The sequence below is a fragment of the Neovison vison genome, chromosome X (genome assembly GCF_020171115.1).
Source record: "Neovison vison isolate M4711 chromosome X, ASM_NN_V1, whole genome shotgun sequence".
NCBI lineage: Eukaryota > Metazoa > Chordata > Mammalia > Carnivora > Mustelidae > Neogale > Neogale vison.
In genome coordinates, this window is record NC_058105.1 from 45,345,027 (window position 1) to 45,372,676 (window position 27,650).

At 43.3% G+C, this 27,650-nt stretch overlaps 2 protein-coding genes across 2 annotated transcripts; one reads left to right on the forward strand and one right to left on the reverse strand.

Annotated features, from left to right (window-relative positions):
• Nucleotides 1–2,935: 2,935 nt before the first annotated feature.
• Nucleotides 2,936–10,236, forward strand: NXF3 (nuclear RNA export factor 3). The gene is given in 17 exon segments (XM_044234976.1): nucleotides 2,936–3,007; nucleotides 3,229–3,382; nucleotides 4,105–4,188; nucleotides 4,285–4,389; nucleotides 4,502–4,582; nucleotides 4,705–4,774; nucleotides 4,931–5,032; nucleotides 5,411–5,507; nucleotides 7,327–7,363; nucleotides 7,714–7,782; nucleotides 7,874–7,929; nucleotides 8,069–8,176; nucleotides 8,297–8,355; nucleotides 8,467–8,582; nucleotides 8,675–8,717; nucleotides 9,280–9,352; nucleotides 9,890–10,236. Coding segments are annotated over 17 exon segments (1,461 nt in total). The 5' UTR covers nucleotides 2,936–2,987; the 3' UTR covers nucleotides 10,077–10,236.
• Nucleotides 10,237–19,549: 9,313 nt separating this feature from the next.
• LOC122897354 (protein BEX1-like) lies at nucleotides 19,550–20,344 on the reverse strand. Its single transcript, XM_044235563.1, has 2 exons — nucleotides 20,311–20,344; nucleotides 19,550–19,967 (listed from the first exon to the last, which is right to left on the reverse strand). The coding sequence occupies exon 2, from the start codon at nucleotides 19,960–19,962 to the stop codon at nucleotides 19,576–19,578; it is 387 nt and encodes a 128-aa protein (XP_044091498.1). The 5' UTR covers nucleotides 19,963–19,967; nucleotides 20,311–20,344; the 3' UTR covers nucleotides 19,550–19,575.
• Between the last annotated feature and the right edge of the window lie 7,306 nt (nucleotides 20,345–27,650).

The window sequence follows — 27,650 nt, forward strand, 5'->3', positions numbered from 1 at the left end:
TGCTCAGCGTGGAGTCTGCTTGAGATTATCTCCCTCTCCCTTCCACTCTGCCCCCCCCATCTCTTTCTCTCTCTCTCTCTCTTTCTCTCTCTCTCTCTCAAATAAATGGATAAATAAAATCTTTTAAAAAGTTGGACCCTTAACTGACGAAGCCACCCAGGCCTCTTTTGGCTGGGCAGTTAAACATTCTTTAGCCATTCTTGTAGCATTTACCCTTAAGAGTATAATCTATTTTGGGGATACTATGCAGCCATCCAAAGAAATGAAATCTTGCCATTTATGAAAACATGGATGGAAGTAAAGGGTATCATGTTTAGTGAAATAAGTCAGCTAGAGAAAGACAACTATCATATTATCTCCCTGATATGAGAAAGTGGAGATGCTACATGGGAGGTTTGGGGGGGTAGGAAAAGAATAAATGAAACAAGATGGGATTGTGAGGGAGACAAAACATAAGTGACTCTTAATCTCACAAAACAAACTGAGGATTACTGGGGGGAGGGGGGTTGGGAGAGGGGGTGGGGTTACAGACATTGGAGAGGGTATGTGCTATGGTGAGTGTTGTGAAGTGTGTAAACCTCGCGATTCACAGAGCTGTACCCCTGGGGATAAAAATACATTATATGTTTATAAAAGAATTTTAAAAATGGAGAAAAAAAAAACTAAAGAAAAAGGAAGCTGTTGGGACTTGAAGCCATCGAATTGTAAAGTTAAGACTTCAAAATCATCTTGTCTGGTGATTTTCAACGTTTTTTTTTTTAATTAAATTAATTTATTTATTTTCAGAAAAACAGTATTCATTATTTTTGCACCACACCCAGTGCTCCATGCAATCCATGCCCTCTATAATACCCACCACCTGGTACCCCAACCTCCCACCCCCCCGCCACTTCAAACCCCTCAGATTGTTTTTCAGAGTCCATAGTCTCTCATGATTCACCTCCCCTTCCAATTTACCCCAACTCCCTTCTCCTCTCTAACACCCCTTGTCCTCCATGATATTTGTTATGCTCCACAAATAAGTGAAACCATATGATAGTTGACTCTCTCTGCTTGACTTATTTCACTCAGCATAATCTCTTCCAGTCCCATCCATGTTGCTACAAAAGTTGGGTATTCATCCTCTCTCTGGAGGCATAATACTCCATAGTGTATATGGACCACATCTTCCTTATCCATTCGTCCGTTGAAGGGCATCTTGGTTCTTTCCATAGTTTGGCAACCGTGGCCATTGCTGCTATAAACATTGGGGTACAGATGGCCCTTCTTTTCACGACATCTGTATCTTTGGGGTAAATACCGGGGAGTGCAATGGCAGGGTCATAGGGAAGTTCTATTTTTTAATTTCTTGAGGAATCTCCACACTGTTCTCCAAAGAGGCTGCACCAACTTGCATTCCCACCAACTGTGGAAGAGGGTTCCCCTTTCTCCACATCCTCTCCAACACATGTTGTTTCCTGTTTTGTTAATTTTGGCCATTCTAACTGGTGTAAGGTGATATCTCAATGTGGTTTTAATTTGAATCTCCCTGAGGGCTAGTGATGATGAACATTTTTTCATGTGTCTGATAGCCATTTGTATGTCTTCATTGGAGAAGTGTCTGTTCATATCTTCTGCCCATTTTTTGATGTTTGCCTGTTTCGTGTGTGTTGAGTTTGAGGAGTTCATTATAGATCCTGGATATCAACTTTGATTATGCATTATAACAAGCTTTGGAGTTAAAACACATACACCTGTGTCTCAGGTATTTAAAAAAAAAAACCTATAATTATTTTTTTTTTCCTTTTCATGGTCTTATGTAAATTACTTCTTTAAAGCTCTTCAGACAGTGAAAGAACCTTGGAACACTTTGATTCCATTCACGCCCTCCCAGTGTTTTGCCATGAATTTGCCATGAATTGGTGTGTATATCTAAACCCCTAGAAGAAATTAGTGTCCTGGTGCTACATAGTCAGTACTCATTTAGACTGGCCTACATATTCACAAATGCTATTAGTCTTTCTTTCCTGCATCTTGGTGCCTCAATCTGGGATCGTATTTCTTCTACCTTAAGAAGAACCTTTAATACTTCTTTTAGTTTGAGACTTCTGGTCACAAATTTCCCGAGTTGTGCTACATTAATGCCACTGTGAAATGCACATCTTTTCCTTAGGAATGTTTTTCCTTAAAGTATACTTTGTCTCCTATTAGTGCTGTTATACTGACTTGATTATCCTGCTACTTTGTGAAAGTTCTCAAGCAAGATTGCTTCAAATGCCACTTCTCCACGTTGCCCTCTCCTTCATTCCAGGACTCAAATGAAGCATGTGTTAGATATGCTCTCTACATCTCCCTTAATTCTCTCCTTCTCTCTTTTGGTATTCTCCATATTGTGTCTCTCCTGGCTTTTCTGGATACTGTCATCGGATCTAACTTTCACTTCTCTAATTCTTTCTTCAGGCAGGAACTCACCTTTGACCCTTGAACCATAACACCAAACTTTCAGGGTGGATTTTGTTATCCCCCTAGGCAGAGGAGGGAACTGTGAGTTAGAGATGACAGGCAACTTGTCCCAGGTCACCCAGCCTGAAAATGGCAGAGCAAGGGCTAATGTCACAGATTAAACCCTAGGCCCAAACCCTTTCTTCTGTGCTTGTGTTCTTCTTGGCCGCAAGTGCTCCCCACCTCTCATCTTCCACAAAATGGAACCACAGAGAAGTTTGTCAACCTCTTTGGCACTGTGCTCTATTTGATTTTAGATGATAAAGTCAGTGATGTTTCTTCACAACCCATGATATTTCCCCAGAACCGTTTGTGGTATGGGGACCACTGATGTGTTATTCTCAATTTCAGGACATAATGATGTGGGTAACCCCTTAAAAAGAAGAACAAGATGCTGGGGTATTTACCGAAGGAGATACAACAACTGGTCTGAACAAATTAGTTCTGGCATTCATCCTTCATCCCACCAGCAACAAGATGGAGATCCAGCAACAAATGGAGCTCACATGAGCACCCGAGTGAGATAGTAAGTGATCAGTCAGCATAGCTGAAATGTACCAGCCAGTGGAGTGCATAGGCCTGAGGTAGAATATGTCATTCTCTTCTCCAACCTAGAAGAGTGAAGAATGATAGAATCAGGTTAATGGTTGAGCAAACTTTATTGTACCCTGGTATCAGTGGGCAAGTGTGTAATGGAAGACTTTCTGAGCACGTGTGGACTACTTCCTTCTCTCCACTTCCCCACAGCGCTCCCTATGCTGTTCCACCATGTCATCGGAGAGGCAATTCTCAGAAACAAGACCAAACCCAGACTAACATGGAGGGAGAGCAAAAGCCTCCAGAGAGGAGAATGGAGCAGGAGAAGCAGGATGAGACCACAGGGAAATGGTTCAAGATCATTGTGAGTATCCTGGCAAAGTGGACTGAATACGTAGAAGAAGGTGAACAGAGGGAACTGTGTTGGACTCATGCAGAGATGCTAGGTACTTTTCTGGGGGCAGAGGAGTGGGTAATTGGCATTTTTTACTACTGGCATTGTCACATTTTCGACATCACATATGTTAATATCCTAGTTAATACCCTAGATCAAGTAAGGGCAGACTCAGAAAAGCAGTATAAAGGGAACGGACTGACTACAGGGAGAATCAGGTAAGTTGACTAAGAGCAGAGGAAACTACAGAGCGGAGGAAACTACAGCCAAGGAGATGGAGCAACTCCACACTGGAAGGCTCAGTTTAGCTCTAGCTGAGTGTGGGAGGAGGTTGAGTCTCTGGGGTCCCTGCTGAAGAAGTAGGAGTCTCTGGGGTCCCTGTTGGAGAAGCAGGCTGAGGCATCCTGCCTTGAGCTAGGATCACTTGGGACTTTATAAAAGGAAGTATATGTTAAACATCTTAAGTTGATTAATTGAAGAAAGGTGTTTGAATGGAAAGAAAGGTTATTTAGGAAATCCATGTCTGGTGCAAAAGTTTGCAATGATGGATAACATCTTATTATAAGAAATTATTCCATAGCCCCCCCCCCCGAAAAAGGTATGAAAGCAAGACATGGTTGGGCCTTATCTTAACCTTGGATTCCATTGTGTCAATCTCTTCTCCCATCTTTTCTCCCATCTCTGGATCCTAGATCCCATTCGGCATCAAATATGATGAGAAGTGGCTGCTGGATCTGATTCAGGGACAATGCAGTGTCCCCTTCACCCCAGTTGAGGTAAGAGAAAACAGTGAAGCAGATGAGAAGAAACAGGGCAGATGAGTAGTGGCTGGGGTCTCATATTTTTTTTTTCTCTTGCCATTATCCCTATAGTTTCACTATGAGAGAATGCAGGCCCAATTTTTTGTTGAGGATGCCAGCGTTGCCTTTGCACTGAAGAATGTCAATGGCAAGATCTGGGATGAGGCTAATGAAAGGGTGAGTGTCAAGGGCGTGACTGGGGCTAGTTAGGGGCAAGAGGGCGGGAGAGGGGCAAGGTCTTGTGTCAGATCTCCTGGTACTTACCCAGCCCCTCTTGGGTTCCCTACAGATCTCTATCTTTATCTACCCCTCTGACACACCCCACTCTGTGCAGAAGGAGCTGACGTCAGTAAAGGTGGAGCAGACAAAGGTAATGCTGACTCAAGACTAGTTGTGCACCCACATCCAGGCCCACATCTTCTTCAAATACCTATTGCACCCCATCTCCACCTCAAACACTCAGAGCCACTGATTCCACCTCTAACTCTGCAGCTGACCATGAACAAATGATATGGAGGCTCCCAGCAATCTCTTAACATCCAGAGAGTCTGCTTTGCCCCTGGTATGTCTACAGCAGTGATTCCAGGGCAAGCGAGGGCAGAGGAGCCTGTCTGGAAAAGGAGACTTAGCGATGGTAATGTGGGGAGGGGCTGGTGCTGGAGCTGTACCAGCTGGGCCTTTCTCAGCCCTCTGATTCCCTCCTCTTGGCTTCTCGGAGACTTGATCACCCATGATATTGAAATGGTACCAAAGCCTAGACACAGCATGGCTGCCTCCCTGAAGACCCATGAGAAGAACATGCCTGAGATGAGGACTCAGAGCCAGTGCCAAGACTGGTGGTGAAAGTGGGAGAGATTAGGTAGAAGAGGCAGACTGGTCTCAGATATCCGCTGTGGGGGTCCTCACTCTAACTTTTTCCTCACCATAGCTTTTACCCTCGAACCTGAGAAACAAGACACCCTGCCAGCTGGATGGGCAGAATGCCCCTGGCATTAAGAACTTGAACCTCTCCAACAGTGAGGTGAGGTGTGGTACCCAGATCCTTCTCTGAAAGGAGGATGGGAGTGCTCATGGGATGGTGACAAGAGTCAGGGAAGTGGATTTGTTGAAAAGGGAAGGGATGGGTGTGCAGGGTCATCCTGGCCATCTTTCTCTGCTCCATGTGCTTCCTCCCCATAATTATAGGTGATGTCTTTAGAGGAGCTGGACGAGGGCAAAAGTCTGCAGCCAGAAGAGATGACTGCCGACAGAAGCACCCTGTGCACCGCCTTCCCTGATAAATCAACCAACATAAGGTCAGTTGTACACTGTGTCACCCCGTGGGATTCTGAACTATGCCTGACGGTTCCTGTTTGGAGGAGGCAGCAGCTCTGTTCCTTTGTGTGTGTGTGGGGGGGGGGGCACCAGAGTCCCTGTGCTCTCCTCTTTGTGTCCCTCACCTGTGCTTGGACATCTCCTTCCCTTCGTCTGACCTGCTCACCAGTTTGTCTGGTCTGAGGTCCCTTTGCAGGTTGTCTGCACCCAGCCTTCCCTAGAATGCCCTCCCCAAAGCGTGATCCACGAAGCAGGGCTCCCCTTCCTCACTAGGACGAGCGTGACCACTTTGAACCACATGCTGTGACCTGGACTGACAAGGGTCCTCCCACCCAGGGCCTCATGCTGAGACAGGACTTCCTGCCTCCCTGCCAAGACAGGGCTTCCCTCCCTTGTTCTGAGAGGTACTCTCCTTTTTCCGAACCAAATGTGTCCCCCCTCCAATTTCAGGCTGGCTTGGTGGCTTTCCTGCCCCACGCTGAGGGCCGAGGTTCTGGGGGTCTGCCATCATGACATCCATTCCTCTGACTCGGGGCCAGGAGCTCGGCCCTCCGTAAGAGAAACCAGGGTTCCCTGAGTCTGAGGGCCAGAAGTAGGTGACTGCCAGTGAAGAGAGGGCTTCCTGAGGCAGGAATGGAAGGCAGAGGGCAGAGGTGCTTGAGAGGGCAGAAGGACAGGCCTCTCAGAGGCACTGCCCCCTCCCCTCCCTCCACAAGGCACATCATCCTGACTGGTCCTTCAGAGGAGCCCTGGGTAGTCCGATATGGTTATGATCCCTCAGGCAAATAACCAACTGGGACAGGCACAGGTGCACTGGGGCCAACAGAAGGGAAGGCAGTGATCATAAGAGGGAACCACAGACCCTCAGCTCCTTGCTGACCTGGGGCTTGACCCTCTCTACTCCTTCTGGGGTAGTTCTCCTGCCCCCATGGCTGCCTCGTTCCCCATGCCCAGCTCAGACTGAGCTCACGCAGGTGACAAAGTTTCAAAGTTTCATCCAGCATGCAGTGGGCCCCCAGGCCAACACCTACCTGTTTTCCATTCTTACCTTGGGTGCCAGGGCCAGCCAGGGCAGATGAGGGAAGGACTATAGTCAGGGAACCATTTCCTCCTTCTCCTCTCTTCCTCCCTGACCCCCCTACCAGGTTAGAGCTGTTTTTTTTTTTTTCCCCTTCCCTTTGCTTTGTTTTCTCTCCCTCCTTTATCTCTACTCCCCTATGTCTCTCTCATCTCTCCTTTCCTACCTTCACTCCCTCTTCTGTCTTCATCCACCTCCCTCTCCCTCCCTGCCTCCTGGGTCTTGCCCCAGTCACCTCCCCGCCCCAGCATCCTGAGCCACCCCTGGGGGGTGTCATGGCCCTACAGAATGCTGGACCCCTAGTGAGGTAGCAGAGTCCTCGTCTCCCACCCCATTGCCTCTTCTCTCTGGAGCCTTTGGTTTGGACCGGAAGGAAGGAAGGGAGCAAGAAAGTGGAAGGCAGCCCTGAAGCCTGGGCTTCAACTGTTGCTTCTGGTGGCACCGGAGATGAGATTCAGGAGAGTCTAGGTGGGATCCACCCAGTGGGAGGGGGAGGAAGGGGTGGAGCAGAGGAATGGAATCAGAGAGAGGGGGAAAAGAGAGTATGTGCTTTCCCACTAGGTCCATCTGCAAGGGAGGAGCCAAAGGCGCTGGAAGGCTGGGACACTGCAGTGTAGGTGGGACATACTGGGCTGTGTGTCAGGTGTAACTGTGCTTGCTCCCATGATGAGGGACTCCTGCAAAGTTTCACCGACTATTCTGTTTTGTCTGGATTTCTGCAGCTCCATCCTGGAATTGTTTCCCAAGTTATTATGCCTGGTAGGTGTATTTCTTGATTATGGACTTCTCTACTGGCACTGATGCTGCCCCAAACCAGCCCTGAAGCCATTTAGGTCTTGAAGAAGTTACAATCTTCATGACTCTTAAACATCATGGAGGTCCAGATCCACGTGGGAACCCAACAAGGGCTCTATATCTTCTTCAACCACGCTCTCCAGGGGCGTCAGGAACCCCAAGACCGTGATCCCAAATGTAGTCTTGCCCATGTAATTTCCAGGGCCCTTTTGCACCTGGCCTCTGACCCTCACCCTCCCCAAGGCCCATCCTTTCCCTGACTGTCCAGCACTAGCTCCTGGTCTGCACTGCCCACTCCCTCTTCCTTTCCCCAGGACAGCCAGGAGTCACCTTCACCAACCACCATTGGTATTGCAGCCCACAAGTGGTTACCAACCTGCAGGGTAAGGAGGGCAGATCAAGCAGGGTTTTGGGTAGTGCACAACCGTGGTCCTGAGTGCACAACCGTGGTCCTGAGGACTGTTGTGATTTCAGGGAAGCTTCTTTGGATCTGATGCCCTGAAGCGTCTAATCCTTCAATTCCTGCAGCAGTGAGTACTCCTGGGAATCTGGGGAAGGGGATGGCTAGGACGGGTGAGGCCACCCAAGCTCAGGACTGCTGACTCGGTCTTGATATCTCATCTGGGGTCCAGACCACAGAGATAGACTGCTGTCATTACTCTCCCACAGTTACTACTTGATCTACGACTCCAGAGACCGTCAGGGTCTCCTCGGTGCCTACCACGAAGAGGCCTGCTTCTCCCTGGCCATTCCCTTCAGCCCCGAGGACCCAGGCCCGTGAGTAGCAAAGCTCAGTCTCTGTTCCTGGGCCCTGTGGCTCCCTGGCGGACACAGGGCAGCTCCTGGAATCACCCACACTGGCCACACCACCACCTCCTTTTCCTCTTTCTCTGCTAGAAGCAGCTTGTGCGAGTACTTCAAGGAAAGCAGGAATATGAAGAAGCTCAAGGACCCCTGTGCGTGTGTGATGGGGAAGACTGGGAAAGGGAAAGGGGGTGTGCGGGGGTAATTACAGGGCCCAGGGTGTGGCAACCCCTGACCTTTGCTTGTTTCTCCTCCGCCCATAGCCCTGCGTGTTCAGCTGCTGAAGCATACAAAATGTGACGTCATGCGCTCCCTCTGTGTGCTGCCCAAAACTCAGCATGACCTCAGCTCCTTCGTGGTGGACATGTGGTTCCAGACGGTGAGCACCTCCTTCGTCCCAAGGGCAGACCCAGAAAGCCATGGGTGGGTAGGAAGTTTAGGTGACTTAGCACCTGGGCTCTTCCCTTTCAGGAGAGGATGCTCTGCTTCTCTGTCAACGGGGTGTTCAAGGAAGGTGCGTGTGTGCATAAACTCCTCCCCAGATGCCCCTCTGCTCTCTCCCCGCTGGCTGGGCTCCCTCTCAGAACTCTCCCAGCTTACCTGGTGCCTTCCTTTCTCTTCCTATTCCCGCTGTGTTCTCCCATCTCCACTCTGCCCTCAGATCATCCTGGTCTGAATTAGGTCTATGCCTGCCTGCCCTACACCGCTTGGGCATTAGAGACACAGTCTGTGGAGTTGGACAGTTCTGACTCTAGATCCTTACTCTGTGACCTTGGGCTCCTAACCTATAAGTTTACTCAAATGTTAATGGAACTAATGATGTCCATCTCTTGAGAAGCTGTGAGAAATGCATCAAATGCACTTTTGAAGTGCATTTTCAATGGTCCCAGCACATGGTAGGGTCCCTGTCACTGGGAATAGATTGCCTTCCCCATTCAGAGCACCCTGAGCTCCCCAGAGAACAACTGTCCCCTTCAGCATGAATGTCAAGTCAGACCCTGACTGGGGAGTACTATGTGAGTATGTAAAGCATGTTGGAATGCTAAGGGGGTATTGTTTGTTGCTCGTTGTTAAAGTGGAAGGCATGTCTCAGGATTCTGTTCGTGCCTTCACTCGGACCTTCATTGCTACTCCTATCAGCAATTACAGGTGAGTGCTGTGTTGTGGGTGGAACACCCAGTTCAGTATGAGTTCTGGGGTATGTGAATGGGGAGGTACAGTCTTTGGGGTTGTGAAAAGCCAACAGGTATAACCAAGGAATCGTGTCTCCTAGTGATTAAGAGCATCGGCTCTGGAATCAGATTATGGGTTCTTTCCCTCATCCCAACACTCACTAGCTTTGTGACTTTTGTCAAGTCACATGATCTCTTTGTGACACAGTGACTTCCTCTGAAAAACGGATATTAGACTGTCCACTCTTTGGCAGTGTAAATATGGGTGTAAATTTGCCTGTGGTTTGGGGATAAACCTCTAAATGTAGTGAAATTGGTTAGACAGTCTCTCCAAAGGTTGGCTCTGTGAAGTGTGAAGGAAAAGTAGAGGTATCAGCCAAGGAACCTGGGTGGCAGGCACAGTAGGGGTATGGAAAGAACTTGCTTACTGTGTGGCAGTGGGAGCAGGATCATTGTTGGGGCGTGGGGTTGACAATCTGTCCAATTTCTAAGGTCCCATTTTTTTACCCTTCAGTCTATGCATCGTGAATGATGATCTGTTTGTGAGGGACGCCAGCCCCAAGGAGACCCAGAGCACATCCTCTGTCCCAGTGCCCACACCCTCCTGCAGCTCCTGGCCCACCCTTTGCCAGAAGCAGCAGGAAATGGGGCAGACTTTCTCCACCCAGTCTGGGATGAATCTCCAGTGGTCTCAGAAGTGAGTGCTGGGGGTGCATGGGGATAGGAGGGAGCTGGGAGGAGCCAAGATTGAATCATGTCAACTTGCAGGTAATTTGTTTTGCTTATTTAGTTCACTCACTACTTATAAGATAAGCAGGTTTTTTTCTTTTAATTATTTGTACATTTACTTACTTACTTAGTTTTAGCTAGCCCACTTTTTTTTTTTGTTAACAGTTGTTCATTACTTTCCTAAATCCATGGACCTGTACCTTTATTGGCAGACATTTTGGTTTCAGGAGTTTTTCCCAGTACGCACTGTGCCACAGGGCTCATTCCATTGCCTAAGTTGTGATAAATGTGGTGGTGGGCTCCTTTTGCATAGACTGGGACATGGTACTGTGCAGTCAGATTGTCTCTGGCTTTAGTTTTAATGGATGTCACCTGTGCTTTCTCCACACTAGGTAACTTCATGACAGCCACTGGGACTACATTGGTTCTCACACAGCGCAAGGTGAGGTTCAGGAATTCAGGCCAAATGAACCAAAACTGGGGGGCCTGGGGAGGAGACTCAGTGTTCCTGGCTCTGCTGATCTCCCATCTCCCTCTCCTCACTTCCTCCAGGCCAGGCACATGATCCCAGAGGAGACCCTCACCCAGACTCCTCCAGGATCTTGAGAACACAGCCCTGACAAGAAACTGTTTTTGTAGTCATCTTCATCTTCATCATCTTTGTTATCTTTTTTCTCTAGCCTGAGTTAATCTCTGACTGAGCGGGAGGTTTGCTGGGAGCTGGGAAGCCAACGTTTAACTGACGCTAATCTGCTCAAAGACCAAATGTGTATTTTCCCACTCAGGATCCCTGATTCTCTTCTTAATAAATAATGGCATTGCATGTTATGTTGAATCTCTGCAAAATCCATCCAACGCCTGTATTTTGATCACTGGTCTATAGAGAAAGAAAAGGAGACGCAAAGAGGGTCAGTGACTCTTGGAGAATAGTAGGGTAGAGACTCAAAGGCTTAGACTTCTCTTTAAAGCCCAGGCTGTGTGTGTGCCCCATGGCTGTGTGGCTACCAGGGTGGGGATGTTCTCTTATCCTATTATAAATGGGGATAGTGTTCTGGGCCCCTAGTGTATTAGTCAAATGTTTTTAGGCAGAGAACAATATTCTTTCTTAGCCATACAAATCTATTCAAATTTAAAACCAATTCACTTAGGGAAAAACAGCATTAAAGAGCACAAGAGAACCTGGGAAGAATAAATTGCCCTCATATATGACTTATTTTTGTATTGATATCCTTGACATAGAAAGGAATCCCTAGAAAGACAGAAACAGATATCAATTGAGAATTGTTATTAAAGTCAATAGGAATACCCAAGATATGTATGAAATCCATCCAACCATAATAACCTACAAAAACACAACTGCAAATGTTTAGACGAGATACAAAGTGAGAAAAATAAAGCTGACCTGGAGGTTGGTGCTCTCTGTCCCCAGGGTTCTAGTCAGATATTTTTATGCATAGAATAGTGTTACATTCTTTTTTTAAAATTTATTTTTTATTTTCAGCATGACAGTATTCATTATTTTTGCACCACACCCAGTGCTCCATGCAATCCGTGCCCTCTATAATACCCACCACCTGGTACCCCGACCTCCCACCCCCCGCCCCTTCAAAACCCTCAGATTGTTTTTCAGTGTCCATAGTCTTTCTTAGTGTTACATTCTTAGCCATATAAATCTATTGAAAAGAAACCTATTTGAAGAAAGGCAGCATTAAAAAGCACATGAAAATCTTAGGATAAAAAATGATCCTCATGTATAACTGATATAAATATCCTTGGTATATAAAAGCAAAATCAGTAGAGTGATCAGATAACTGAGACCAACCTGAAATTCTTATTAAATGAAGTAGTAATGCCCAGAAAGTCTATGAAAGTCTATCCAAACATAATAATAATAAAGACACATTTACAAACACTGCGATAAGATACTAAATGAGAAAAAAAAGCTAAAGACTTTAGTTTCCAGGAAAATACATTGTGTGTGTATGTGTGTGCACGTGCACATGTGCACGCGCATGTGTGTGTATGTGTGTCTGTATTGCTATACTGTATATGATATGTAGAAAACTCATTACTTATAAAAGTACATCGTGTCAAGTAAAAAATATTTGGAAAAGACATAACCTCTTAGAGGGAAGAATTTTTTTTTTTCTTTAGGTCAGAGATCTCCCCTTTGGTGTGTAAGGTATCTGTTGGGGCCTGGAAGAAATGGAGAATTATTGATATGAGGAAGGTCCCTGAGAGTCAGTTCTGGGAGGTGTTCACAAGTAGACCCTCCTTTGAGGCCTAGGAGCATAGTGGAAGGAGGGGGTTCAAATCTACATTTGACCTTGTGTGCCTTCATGAGCAGATAAGTAAACAACCCTTCAGACCTGCACCTCCTGGGTAGCCTCTAGGTTGCTGCTGTCGATGGTTGAGAACTAGAAATGCTCCCCTAACTACTTCCATGTCTATTGCAATTCTTATTCTCCATCCTGTTTATAAAACACATAACTACTCAGTCAAAATCGGACAGGTCTGAGGCCACAGGAAACTAACAGGTCCCCAGCCTCATGTCTGCTGGGACACCTGCCAGCTGCTTAGGACACCTGCTGGATGGGAACCTGCCATCTTAGCTCTGATGTTTTTTTTTGCCTTACAAGGGTCCTGCTCAGATGTTTATCTTCTAGGCCCCCAATGAAGCTTTGGGTTAAGGATCAAGATCATAACCCATTTCCTTTTGTTCCATGTGCTCTTGTGACCCCAGTTTTCTAAACTATTTTTGTCATCCATTCTCTCTATGTCAGCAGAAAGACTGCCTTCCCACGTCATCACTGGGTGTTCTGTAAGCCAAAGCTTAATTTTATATGTAATGGGGACCTAATGAAGATTTATGAATGGGTAGAGAGACAAAAATCTTCCTTTTGAATGCCAGTGACACATAGATGTTAACAATATAAACATTATAAATGTGCATATGTATTCACATATAGTTCCATACTTAATCTTCCCAAGTTAATAACTATCCTTTTAAAAAATTACTAAAATAGAAATTACTGTACTAATTTTACCAATGAGGGTGTTATGCTCAAATTGTTTTGAAAACACACTTGATTTGGAAAATGCACATCTGTCCCAATTCTATTGAGTTTATCTGAGAGAAACACTAGACAAAAGAGGATAATTAGACCCAACTGAACCAAGCCACAAACCTCAAATATCTACCAGCTCCCTCAGTTCACAGGAAGTGTTATCAGCCACACTCATCCACATTTGATGTTAGAATTTTCTGTCTGATGTCGTTAGCTTTCTTCCTACCACTTGATATCTTTACTAAGTATGTTCCGATCAATGGACATGGTATGTCTCATCATGTATTTAGATCTCATCATTATTTTGTTGTTTTTAGCACACAAGTCCTATAAAGGTTTTAGGAAATGCAAATGATGTTGTGCTTTTAGGTTCAAATTAGAATGTCTATGTGTTCACTGTTACTTTATAGTAACTTTATATTCCACTTATCTTGTATCCTATTACCTTCTTGAACTCACTAGTTTTAGGAGGGCTGTGTGTGTTTGTGTGTGTGTGTGTGTGTGTGTGTGTGTTTTCCTTGGATTATCTATATAGACAACTAAATCATCTGCAAACAAAGAGATATTTTTTTCTTCCTCTCAAATCTGTATGCCTTTTATTTCCTTCCTTCCTTCCTTCCTTCCTTCCTTCGTTTCTCTTTTGCCCATTGCCCCTGCTGGAACTTCCATACTATGTTCAAAAAAAGTAGTGAGAGTGTAAATTTTTCCTTTTTTCCCAGCTATTATTAGGTAAGAAACCATTCAGTCTAGCATCATTAAATATAATTTTGTTGTAGGTTTTTTTTATAGATGCTATTTGTTAAGTTGAAGAAGTTTATCTTTATTTCACAAAGAGAAACTCTCTTAGAGCTAATAAGTGAATTTAGCAATGTTTCAGGATACAGTATCAAAATACAAAAAAAAATGAATTTCTAAACATCGCCACAGAACAGTCTGAAAATGAAATTAGGAAGACAATTTCAACTACAGTATCATCAAAGAGAATAAAACACATAAATAAATTTAATGGGGAAAACTCAAAACATATATTCTGAAAACCACAAAGCATCATTGAAAGAAATCAATCAAGACTTACTCAAGTGGAAAGATGGAGGAGGAGACAAGATGGTGGAAGAATAGGGGAGCTTGTTTCATCTGGTCCCTTGAATTTAGCTAGATAACTATCAAATCATTCTGAACACCCATGAATTCAACCTGAGGTGTAATAAATAAACAATCTGGAGCTCTACAAGTAGAAAAGCAACCACTTTCTGCAAGAAAGGGGGTGCAGAGAAGTGAATCTGAGGGGATATATTGGAGGATAGGGAGCCTCAGTAAGCTGGCTACCAGAAAGTGATATAGCCCAAGATGGCAAAATCAGAACCCTTAGAAATCTGCTCCAGTGAGAAACATTCCTGACTGAGAGGAGCTGGGGTGGTGAAAGGGGGCAAATTTCTAGAGGCAAATTTCCCTGGAGTCACAGAAACAACCAGGGTGCCTGAGCCAGTAGAGTTCCCAAGCATTGGAGCAGGGAAACTGGTTAGGGTCAGCGAGCCTGGAAGGGGACTCTCAGCTGGGTTTGTCATAAAGTGTGAGCTGAGCCTTTCTCGGGTGATTGCTCTCTGTGTGGGGACCACGCAAATGACGGGAACTCGGGGCCCCTCCACCTTCCCTTGGGATGGGCAGAGTGTGTGCATGCAGACCCTGGGGACAGCTCTCAGTGCCTGAACCCTACAATAAGCAGGAACGCAGCGGCCCTCCGCCTCCCTACACCGGGGCTGAGCAGGTGCGTGTGTGGTGGGGCAACAGCTCTCAGGGTGGGAACCCTGTAGAGGACAGTAGTGGGTAACCCTCTGCTTACCCCCTGGAGGGATGGAGTGAGTGCGCACAGGAATTGGAGACAGCTTTCTGTGCCAGGACCCTACAACATGCAGAACCTTCTGCCTTCCCCCTCAGGAGGATGAGTGTGGATGCACACTGTAGAAGTCTGCAGAGTTTGGCACACACAAAAGTGAAGACCATTTATCCCTGAGGGTTTACTGAAGAGAGGGGATCATGATCTTTGGACTCTGGGGCTGGAGATCAGGTGCCACCATTTTTATTTTGATCCTCTAAAGAAGCCCGGAGAGCCTTCCGGAACAAAAGCCACACAGGGGACCAGCTTACACTGAGCCTGCCCTCCTGCCCAGGGGCAGAGCAACTCCGCCCAAGCCAAGACACCTGAGAAACAGCATGGCAGGCCTCTCCCCCAGAAGACCAACTGGAAGAATCAGTACACAACAAATTTATGGACCACACAAGACTGTAAAACTCCAGTGTTACGGGAAAATGGTATATATAATTCAAGGTTTTTTCCCCCGGATTCCTTTATCTTTCAGTTTAAAATTCTCCATTTTTTTCTTCTTTCCCTTTTCAACTAGTTTTGTACTTTATCAGTCCTTCTTTTTAAGTCTATTTTCTTAACTTTTGTTTTTTCATTTAAATTTTATAGATATATTTTTCAGTTTTGGCTTCCTTTCACTATACTCAATTTTATTTTTGTATATATGTAAGTTTTGTTTTCTTTACAATTTTGGTATTTAGTGTCTTCTAACACAGAGACCAAGATACACCCAGGACCAGCTAGATCACCAGGTTTTGCCCATCTTGTGAGATTATATCCCCCACCCCACCTCCTTTTCTTCATCATCCTTTGCTTTTGTTTTTCGTTTTCTGGTGTCTGACCCCTTTGAATTTGTTTAGTGTGTATTTTGTTTGGGTTGTGGTTGATATTTTTGATCCTGCTCATTCATTCATCCATTCTTCTCTGGGAAAAAATGACTAGAAGGAGGAATTCACAACAAAAGAAAGAACCAGAGGTAATACTCTCTGATACATATCTAATCAATATGGATATAAGTAAAATGCTAGAGCTGGAATTCAGGATAACAATTATTATATAATTGGACTTGAAAAAAAGTGTAAAAGACACTAGAGAATCTCTTAGGGCAGAAATGAGATCTAATCAGGCCAAAATTATAAGTGCTCTAAATAAGATGCCATCCAAATTGGCTGCTCTAACAGTTGGTGTAAATGAGGCAGAAGAGAGACAGTGTCATAGAAGTCATGTTGAAGGAAAAGAGGGAAGCTGAGGTGGAGAGAAAAACAACTACTAGGACATGAGGGGAGGCCTCATGAAACTGGTGATGTTATAAAATGTACCAACATCAGAATTATTGGGGTGTCTGAAGATGAAGAGAGAGTGAGAGAGAGGGCCATAAGGTGTATTTGAGCAAATCATTGCTGAGAACTTCCTTAATCTGGGGTATAAAACAAGCATTCATATCCAAGAGGTAGAGAGGACATCTTCCAAAATCAATGAAAATAGATCAACACCCTGACATATAATAGTGGAGCTTGCAAATTTCAGAGAAAAAAAGAAAATCCTGAAAGTAGTTCAAGACAAGAGGTTCCTAACCTACAGGGGTAGGAACATTAGACTTACATAAGACCTATCCACAGAGACCTGGTGGGCCGGAAAGGGCTGGCATGATATATCCAGGGATCTAGACAAGAAATCCATGCAGCCAAGAATACTTTATCCAGCAAGACTGTCATTGGGAATGAAAGGAGAGATAAAGAGTTTCCAGGACAAACAGGAACGGGAAGAATATGTGTCCACCAGGCCAGCCCTGCAAGAATTATTAAGGGGAATCCTGTAAGCAAAGAGAGAGAGCCCAAGAGTAACATAAGCCAGAAAGAAACAGAGACAATCTACAGAAACAGGGGCATTACAGGCAATACAATGGCACTAAATTCATGCCTTTCAATAGTTACTCTGAATGTAGATGGTCTAATTGCTCCAATCAAAGGACACATGGCATCGGATGGGGAAAAAAAAAAAAAAAGAAAGTAAGCAAGTCCCATCCATATACTGTCTACAGGAGACTCAGACACCTCCACACTGAAAATGAGGGGGTGGGGAATGATTTATCATGCTAACAGACCTCAAAATAAAGCTGGGGTTACAATCCTTATATCAGACTAATTCAATTTTAAAACAAAGACTGTCATAAGGGATGAAGAGGGACACCATATCATACTTAAAGGGTCTATTCAAAAAGAAGATCTAACAATTATAAATATTTATGCCACTAACTAGGGAGCAGCCAATTATATCAACCAATTAATAGCAAAATTAAAGAAGCACATAGATAATAACACCTTAATAGTACAGGACTTTAACACTGCCCTCAAAGCAATGAACACATCATCTAAGCAGAAAATCAGCAAGGAAACTAGAGCTTTGAATGACACATTGGACCAGATGGACTTCAGAGATATACAGAGAGCATTCCATCCTAAAGCAAAAGAATAAACATTCTTCCGGAGTGCACATGGAACTTTCTCCAGAACAGATCAAGTACTGGGTCACAAATAAGGTCTCAACTGATATCACAAGATTGGGATTATTGCCTGGATATTTTCAGACCACAATGCTTTGAAACTTGAACTCAATCACAAGAGGAAATTTGGAAGGAGCTCAGACATTTGGAGGTTAAAGTGCATCCTGCTAAGAAATGAATGGGTCAACCAGGAAATTAAAGAAGAACTAAAAAAAAAAAAAATCATGCAAACTAGTGAGAATGAAAACACATTGGTCCAAAACCTTTGGGATACTCCAAAGGTGGTCCAAAGAGTGATGTACGTAGCCATCCAGGCCTCTCTCAAAAAATTAGAAAAATCCCAGATACACAAGATAACCATACACCTAAAGGAGTTAGAGAAAGAACAGCAAATAAAGCCTAAACCGAGCAGGAAATGCTTCTTTCCACTGAATTCAGATATTCACCTTTATGTTTTTCATCAAGGTTCCTACTTAAGAATTGAGACAATAAGTGTAAACACATAGGAGCCCTTTAGATGTTAATGTGCATCAGAATTGCCAGGAATGCTTGCTAAAAATTAAAGTTTTGGATCCCCATTCAGTAGATTTAGGGTAGGACCAATAGTCTACCTTTTCTTCCTTTTTTAAGATTTATTTATTTGAGAGACAGAATAAAAGTCAAGAAGTGCATGGAAGTGTGGGTGGGGGAGGGCAGAAGAAGAGAGACAAAATTTAAAACAGACTCTCAGCTAAGCACAGAGCCTGATGGGGGGCTTAATCTCACCAATCTGAGATCATAACCTGAGCTGAAATCAAGAGTCAAAGCTTAACTGACTGAGCCACCCAGGCACCCAAAGAATCTACATTTTTAAGAAAATCGTCAGATGATTCTCACATACATGGAAGATTAGCATACTTTTAAGAACTTTAAGACATTATTAAATGAATTCATTGTTCCTTTAGGAATTGTAAGTAATCTCTTTTAGAGAAATGAAACTGCATATCCAATTTTATTTTATTCAGGGACTGGACTGAGTCAAGAACTGAGAGCTCCTGACATCACATCACTTTTGTTGTAGTGTATTGATTAGAATATATATTGGTAGGTATATCTAGATATAGATCTATCTAGATAGGTCTAGATAGATCTATATATATAGAGAGATAGATCTATATATGTAGATCCATTTATATATATACATATAGATAGATCTACATATATAGATCTAACTAGTTATATAGATTTATCTAGATATAGATAGAATATCTATCGATTAGAATATAGTCTATTGATTTGAAAAAGCTCAATAAGAACTGAGAGCTCATTATTAATTATATTCTGTTAAGGGCCCATTTCTTGCCAGGCAGAATTCAGTTTGACCAGAAGAGGAGGGGTGCTGGACTGGTAAGACCTATTTTTGGAAACTCTTCTAAATATATGAATGGAAAATCTGATGGGGGTCCTACCTAATAGGGGATGAGGGAAAAATGGATAATCATAGCTCACACGCACCTGATCTTGTTTCACAGTTATGTGAAACAAACACAGTCTCCAATTTTATAAAGAATTCCTGGGTTTACTCATCTGGCTAAAATATCAAATTTCATTCATTGAATGACACTTCTACTTTCACAAGATCATTAAAGATGGTTTCCATTTCTTCTAAAACTGCATAAAATATGAAAAAAAACACATCAACTTATTTCACAGAAATAAGTCCCTGTAGTAATCCTTTGGTGTATGCAATTTCTCTTCATGTACTAAATACATAAATGCAAGATTTGAAGTAAAAATACAGAGGTTGCTTTCTTTAGACTGCTTTATTGGTTTTATAATATATATTGTAATAATAACGACCATCTTTCCAGGCAATAGGCAAAGCTGTCCTGCTAACGGAATCTTACAGATTGGATCAAAAACACAACATTCAACTCAAAGTAGTAATAGACACAACAGAAATGAGTGACATCAAAAAGTTTACAACAAAAGTATATCCTGAACACATTAACTTTAGAAAGGAGATGTCTGCCTGTTAACTTCAGGGAAAACATCAGGATTCAAGGCATAAGACAAAACTCATCACGATGATCATGGTGAGGGGGGTCAATGCTAACTGCCCGCAAACTATGACTGAATTGCTTTTCCTTCAGCTTTTGCATGAGTTGTCTCATCTCCTCCCTAATCCTTTCCATACTCTCTTCTCTCATCCTTCCCTGTGGCTCTCCAAGCCTCTGAATCATGTCCCATCTATACTGCTGGTTGGGCTGCCTAACACAGAACCACCTACGATTTACTCTAGGCATACAATATTCACCAGTGTCCAAAGGGAGGGCCAAGGGCTCTCCTTTATTAGCAATTTTCTCCTTTTCATCCTTTTTTTCATTTTCCTGGTCGGTATTTTCCATGTTGGGATTTTTTACTGCTTGTTCCTCTTTGGACGCCATTGCTCCTAGGAGACAAAAGACCAAAGAAGGGGTTGAGTTTTGAGTGGACTGTCAGCACCGAGGACAGAGGCCTTACTATTCATCTTTCAGAGCCCTGGATATCAGCGGTTTTTAAATTTTCATTTTCCTACCTGAAAAGCTTTGTTCGTCCTCTAGGTGGCGTCCAAGTCCGGATTCCCACTCCACTTCTTGGTCCTACTTCCCCCCAAACCCACCATTTTCCTACATATCCATCCCCAGGCTTCTGCAGTCACCAAAATGGAAGACGGGGGACATGGCATAGGGTAGTTGGAAGGGGGTCTCAAACAGGGCTCTGCACCCTCCCCCAACACTGACCCCAGCACTGACCTGGGCCTATCCTTGCTGTCTCCTCCTTCTCCCAATTCTCGCCTTGAGTGCGCCGCCGCGACACTTGACAACTACACGCGCAGACCTGCAGAGGGCGACGGTGGAGGGAACAGGGAACTGTTGCGAAGCGCTAGGCGCCGACCTGCCAGCAACTGGTCCCTTACAAGTCCGGGGCCCCCTAGCCGCCCCCATCCGCATCTCCCACCTTCACCCCTAGCTTCCCCCCACCCCGCCCCGGAGGTCCACCATTTTCCTGTAGGAACTCCGGGGTGTTTTCCAATCGCTCTTAGTTGCTCTGCTGCCCTCCCTACCGCACAACTCCCTTATCCCAGGGGCCCACTACTGATGTTCCCAAGAATGCCAGGTCTGGAGAAAGCTACTGGCGACCTGTTCCGCTGATCCCCTGTGCTAGCTGTGACAATAGGCGGACCGCTGCCGCCCTGGCCTCGCACACAGGCCCGGGAGCCATTACCTGCCGTGCTTTCCTCCAGCCCAAAGCCAGCTCTCCAGGTGCAGGACAGCAGGGAGCCAGTACCCAGGAAGGACTGCCCGGGAAGGCTGCATCGCTCTGCAGCTCCAGGTCACGTGAGGGCCTCCCATCACAAACTAGCTCTCTCCCCTCCCACTCCACTCCCTCCAACAGGCACTGAGATCTACTAGCCCCCAGCCGCACCTATGCACTCACCAACTCTCCCTCTGCCTGTGCACTGGGCCCCAATGCACATTGTCTTGTCACTCACCTCTGTTTTCTTCAGTCTGAGGGCCCACAAGGGGCCTTACCACCTATGGCTGGGTTAGCCCTTCTCTGGCTACCAGGGAGGGTTTGTATATCACCCTCTCCCCCCAAGGCCTTCGCGTTGTCTTGGTCTTTTCAGTTTTTTCCTCCTCTTCTCCCTAGCTGTACATCTGCTTCCTAACAATTTCTCTTTATTTATTTTTTAATAATATGTATTTTTTAATTTTTTCAAATTTTTATTTGAGACAGAGAGAGAGAGAGAGAAAGCCAGTGAGCACAGGCAGGGAGGCCAGTCAGAGAGAGTGAGAAGCAGATTCCCTGCTGAGCAGGGAGCCTGATGTGGGGCTGGATCCCAGGACCCCGAGATCATTACCTGAGGCCAAGGCAGACACTTAACCAACTGAGCCACCTGGGAGCCTCTCTTTATTGTCTTTTAAAAAATCAGTGTTGCTCAAAAAACAAAATTATGGAATTTCATTTTTAAAAGACATGCTTCAACCTGGGGAAGTAAAAAGAAAACTCATGTTTTATGTTCTGCACCACACAGAAAATAATTTCTCTAGGCTTCACAGAACTTCATTTTAGAACATTCTAGCTTGTTTTGAAATTTTGTAAAAAAAAAAAAAAAAAGGAAGGGACGCTTTGGGGAGAAGAGAATCTTCTTAAACACAAACGGTGTTTTGAAAATTATCAAGGAGAAATCCAGTTGTCAGCTCTTGCTCCTTTGATAGAAATAATCCACCAATCCCCTCCTTTTGAAACAAATTTTAAGATTTATTAATAAACATTTATACTTTATTCTATTATGATTAACATTTGTTATATATGGAAAAGCATATTCTGACAACTTAAGTCATCTGCTGAAATTTAATGGCTATTATTAGTGATGATTTTGAAGACCTAAGCAGAGGGAAGGACTGTGTGGCAGTGGCAGATTGAGGGATGCAGAGACAGTCAGATTCTCCCTGCCCTGATAAGAGATTGGGAAGGTGCCCATCTTCCCACTGCCATATTCCAGAGATTTTGTTTCCTACATTCAGACTCTTGACTGTGCTTCCTCCAAAAATACAGATGGTCTAGAGACCAAAGTAGTGACCTAAGTAAATTCCATTAGTTCTTTCCATCCGTTTCTCTCCCAAATTCCCACCTAATAACTCACCTCCCAGACAGATGTGTGGGGGTGGTGTCTGTTCTCATACCTCTTCTAAACCTCTGTGGTAGATGACTCCAAGAATAGTAGAGAATTGTTTGCTGTGGGGAGAGCCTCCCAAGTCTTCCTGTTCTCTCCTCTTTGTTACATTGTCCAGCTGGAAACCCTTGTGGGACGCTTCTGCTATCTCTCACCTGAGTTAGGAAGTGCACACTGCTGGGACCCTCACCCTATCCTCGCCACCTCCAGGGCACCCAGGAAGAACCCGACCTTGCCGCAGGGTCACTATCTGCCCATCCATACTCATCCTGGTACTCCCTCATTTATGCCAAGGCCCAAGGAACACTATCTACTGACCATCCTGAGTAAACTTAGATTAGTCATTCTCAACACAGAAGTCTGTGGAACAGATACTCAAATATTATCTCTGTATGTGAGAAGGTAGTAATATATTCACATTTTTGTGGGAGATAGGGGCCAAACTTCTTGGCAGATTCTCAAAAGACGCCATGAGTCCTCACCCTTAAAAACGTCTTAAAATCTCTATTTATGCTGTCTTGCTCTCTATTTAGCTCTTTACTTTCACCTTAAACTTACTTCTTTTTCGATTATTTTCTGCCTTAGTAGTCACTCATTGGCCAATCCAGAATATGAGCATCATCCTTGAATCCCTCATCATTGTTCCTCATATTCAATTAATAACCAAATCTAACGAAGACCAGCGTATCTTTTTAAAACAGCAGTATGGAACTAGAGTTTACATACCATAAGATTTGCCAACTTAAAGTGTACACTTCAATGCTTTTTTGTGTGTTTACAGATATACGCAACCATCACCACAGTCAATTTAAGGACATTTCATCACATTAAAAAAAAAAAAAAAAAACGAAAAACTCAAAAAGTACACTTTCGTTATCACTCCCCACTCTCCAATTCTCTCCAGGCCAAAGCACCACTAACATAATTTGTCTCTATAGATTTCCCTATTCTGTCTATTTCATATAAGTGAAATCATACAATATGTACTCTTTGGGAATTGACTTCTTCATTTGCTCAGTGTTTTCAGAGTTCATGGCAACAATACAATAATCATTTGAGGAATGGCTAAACTTTTTTTTTTTTTCCAAAGTGGTTGATCGTTCTAAACGTTCCTAGCAGCAACTCATGAAGGTTCTGATATCTCCATATCCTCATGGACATTTCTTATTTTCTGAAATTTTGATTCTAGTCATATTAGTGAAGATGAAGTAATATCTTACAAGGTTTTTGATTAGCATTTCTTAGGTGATTAATGACGTTGAGCATCTTTTCATATTATAGTTCTACTCCCATTCCAATGTGTATGTTTTGTCCCCAAACCACCAAACAATTCTCCGGTATCAGCTGGGTGTCCTACAGTTAACTCAATTCTGACACTTTAGAGATAGTATCAGATTCCACAGATTAAGGGCTCAGTTACACAAGTTTGCCCTCTCCTTCAAATGCCAATCACAAGTCCAGGTTGTTACTTGCGTTTCTGACTAACTTACTATAAATCAGAAGTTCTTAACACCCCCCCCTTAGGTTTGATTAATTTGTTTGACAGGCTCACAGAACTCCAGAAACCAATTTACTCACTAGATCACTTGTTTATTACAAAGGACATAAATCAACAGGCAGATGAAGAAATGCATAGAGTGAAATCATGAACAAAGAGTTTCTGTCAACATAGAGTTTTCAACCCTGTATGGCAGCATGTGGAAGCATTCTGGTTCACCAACCTGGAAACTCTTCCAGCTATTGATAAGTTCCAGCCACACTAGCCTCCTTTGGTTCTAAATGGGTCAAGGACCTTCCTGCTCTAGAGCTTGTGCACATGCTGCTTGTCCTTCTGGAAGGCTAATCACTCACCCCCTCCCCACCCCCGGCTAACTCTTATTTACCCTTTAGGACTCAACTTAATATCATGGCTTCTGAGAGTCCCCCTCTGATTCCTTGGTCTGGCCCCTCATGCTATCTCTCACAGAACCTTGTTCTCTATCACAATTTAGGATTGTGTTTTTATAAGATTTCTCTTCCCCCACTAGACTGTACATTTCATGCTTAGAGGGACCATGTCTACCTTACTCATCAGGACATATTCAGCACCTAGCCCAGTGCCTGACACACAGTAGGTCCCAAGAGACAGTAGGTTGAACTCTACTAAACTGATACTTTTTAAGGTTAAAACCAGGCATATACTTGGATGCCTGGGTGGCTCACTTGGTTGAGCGTATGATTCTTGGTTTCAGCTCAGGTGATCTCAGGGTTGTGAGACTGAGCCCAGCATCAGGCTGTGTGGAGTCTGCTTGAGATTCTCTCTCCCTCTCCCTCTGCCCCTCCCTGCCCCGTGCTCTCTCTAGCTCTAAAAATAAATAAATAATCTTTTTTTTAAAAAAGGAATATACCAGCAACCTCGTAAGGTTCAATCAAACACTTTTTGAATGAACGAAAAATGAGGCAGGTGAATTATTGAGAAAAGAGAATGAGAAAGTATCCTGGGGAATATGTTTTGCTCCCATTTTACCATTCAACCTGCCCCTCCCCCTGCCCCTCCCTGCTCTCTAAAATAAATAAATAAATAATAAATAATAAATAATAAATAAATAATTTTTAAAATAAGAAATAGAAAGGAAGGAAATTCTGACATATACTACAGTATAGATGAAACCAGAGGACATTATGCCAAGTGAAATAAGCCAGTCACAAGAAGACAAATACTCTATATGAGTCCACTCATAGGAAGCACTTAGGGTAGTCAAAATTACGCAGACAACAAGTAGAATGGTGGTTGCTGGGGGCTGCTGTGAGGAGAAAATGGGAAGTTACTATTTAATGGGGATAGGGTTTCAGTCATATAAGAAGAAAAGAATTCTGGAGATGATGATGGTGATGGTTGTACAACATTATGAACGTATTTAGTACCACTGAAGCGTACACTTAGAAATGATGATGGTAAGTTTTAGGTTCTTTGCGTTTTACCACAATAAAAGAGTTTAAATTCATTAAAAAAATATAGGCGCACAAATATAGGGCACAGAAAGTAAAATCCTTTGGTATTCCACTCTTCCTATGACAACTGTTGTTAAAGTTCTAATGTAGTTTTTATATTTTGTCTATACATATTTTAGAACACATTATGTAGTAATTATTCTTTTTAAAAAGATGTCACAATATACATGATGTCGTTCAATCTGCTTTATTTAATTAAAAATTAATATACACAAATAGGCCCAGCCGATGTTTGGTCCCTCTCTGTAGAAACGCACAGCAAAACAAGACAAAAACTGGAACATAAAGCATAAGGTGCTAAAACAACTACCTATTGAAACACCACAAAAATGTTCTGGAAAAAGTAATCTGTACTTCTTTCCTCCAGTGAAATCCATCTTCTTCCCCATATAGTTGTACATAAAAGGTATATTCTTGCTGGCAAGCTTACTTTCAATCTCCCTGCACCTCTCATCTGTTGTCTAAATAACTTCCTAAGCAACATTACCTAAGAACACAGCCTGCCTCATTTCTGTCCCTTCGGCTCCCATTTATAATTTATGAACATTGTACACATGTGCAAATATAATGAAAGCACGAGATAACCAATCCCCAGCCACCTGCTGACAGCTACTGTTAACATTGTGCAATGTTTCCCCCTGTAGATTTTTCTATCGGAGATAGAAGGCCCTGCTGGGGACAAAAATAGTGCTTGTTTCTCATCCACTTCACCTTTAGGACTGGAAGGGTGTCTATGTTTTGAGAGAACTTTGTCATGTGACAAACAAGCCAGATTTTGAAGGACAGGGGTAAGGGGATATAAGGACTCAGTCCCACCACCCTTTGATAAGGACCACAGTCACATTTCCTTGGAAATGAGGTAAGACCGACTTGTGTGTTTTGGGCTCAGAGGAGACAGAACTAGTCTCATGAAGACCGAGGACAGGAGTTGGGGTGGGGTATGCCTCCAAGGATGGACACAGAGGTACCTATCCCTGAAAATGCTGACACCTTACCACCCTGTCACAGAGGATCTGTGGAGAAGATGGTTGTAAAGGGCACCATTTGAAAGATCAGGATACAGTCTGACAGCCGTGTGTCTCATGAATGACTGGCCTGGGTGGAAGAACGGGAAACCTTCTCAACTTGATAAATAACATCTCACCGAAACTGCCCTCAACTAGGTTACCACCCATTCCCTCTGCCCATCCCCCCAAAGTGGAAAATTATCTGGCTCCTTACCCAGCAGGAGGCTGGCCATGAAGTATTTAGAATTAAAACCCTTCAAACACCCCCTCCTCAGTCTCAGACATATTTTTTGGTCATCCCTCCTGAAGGGAATTTTAGTGCGGGATATTAAGATAAAATGTTTTTACCTTTTTACATATGGAAAATGTAGTCAGACATAAATAACCAAATGCAAATAATAAATCTATCACTCACTGATTACTGTTGTAATATATATGTCATATTAATATTTCTGTCCTTTTATTGTTTAAAAAAACTCCTGCCATATAGGATGGTTGTGAACATACATATTTAACATAAGCATATGATGATAATAATTAATAATGCATAAACATGTATATCAAATATGTAAGCCTATATACTCATATACAAAGATATAGAAAACTACGTTAAATAGTATGTATGTGTACATGTGCCTGGCAAGGAGAAAATGCCTCAGTAGTTATTATCATTATCTCTGACTATTTTTCAGTTGCATTATTCTTCTATATATGTGCATAGATTCACATATGTATGTATTACACATACGATAAAACATTAAATGGAACTGTACTGCAGATGATTTAGTATGCAACTTTGCTCTTTTCTAAATACTTTACCAAATGACTGAGGACCATTTATCTCTCCACTCATCTCAGATGACACCTTTATGGCCCAGTCATAAAAGGAATTTTAGTAACCACTGGGAAGATAACATATTCACCCCTTTACATGTAGAAGGAGTCTTCTGGGGATGCTAGTAGTGTGTATATTTCAATCACACATAAAAAAGACAGTGCATATAATCAGGGACTCCCTCTAACCACTGACAACTGGCATAATAAATAGGTGTGATATCAATATTTCTGCCTTTTGGTTTCTTCGTTGCCTTGAAAAAATGTATCCTATAAGGCTTTTATAAGGACTGAATGAGTTTATATAAATGAGACACTTTAGAAGTGTGTCTGACATACAACAAGCGCTCAATCAATATTACCACTACTAACAGGTCCATATTCTTTATATATATGCATATCAGTGCACACATACACAAACTGCATATAAATTTTTGGCCAAATTGAATCATACTGCATACACTGTGAGAAAAAAGATATGATCTTACTTGACCCAAATGGCTACTTAGCGTATAAAAATGCTGCTCAACATCATTGTTCATTTAGTTCAAATCCAAACTAAAACCATAATACAATGTCCTCA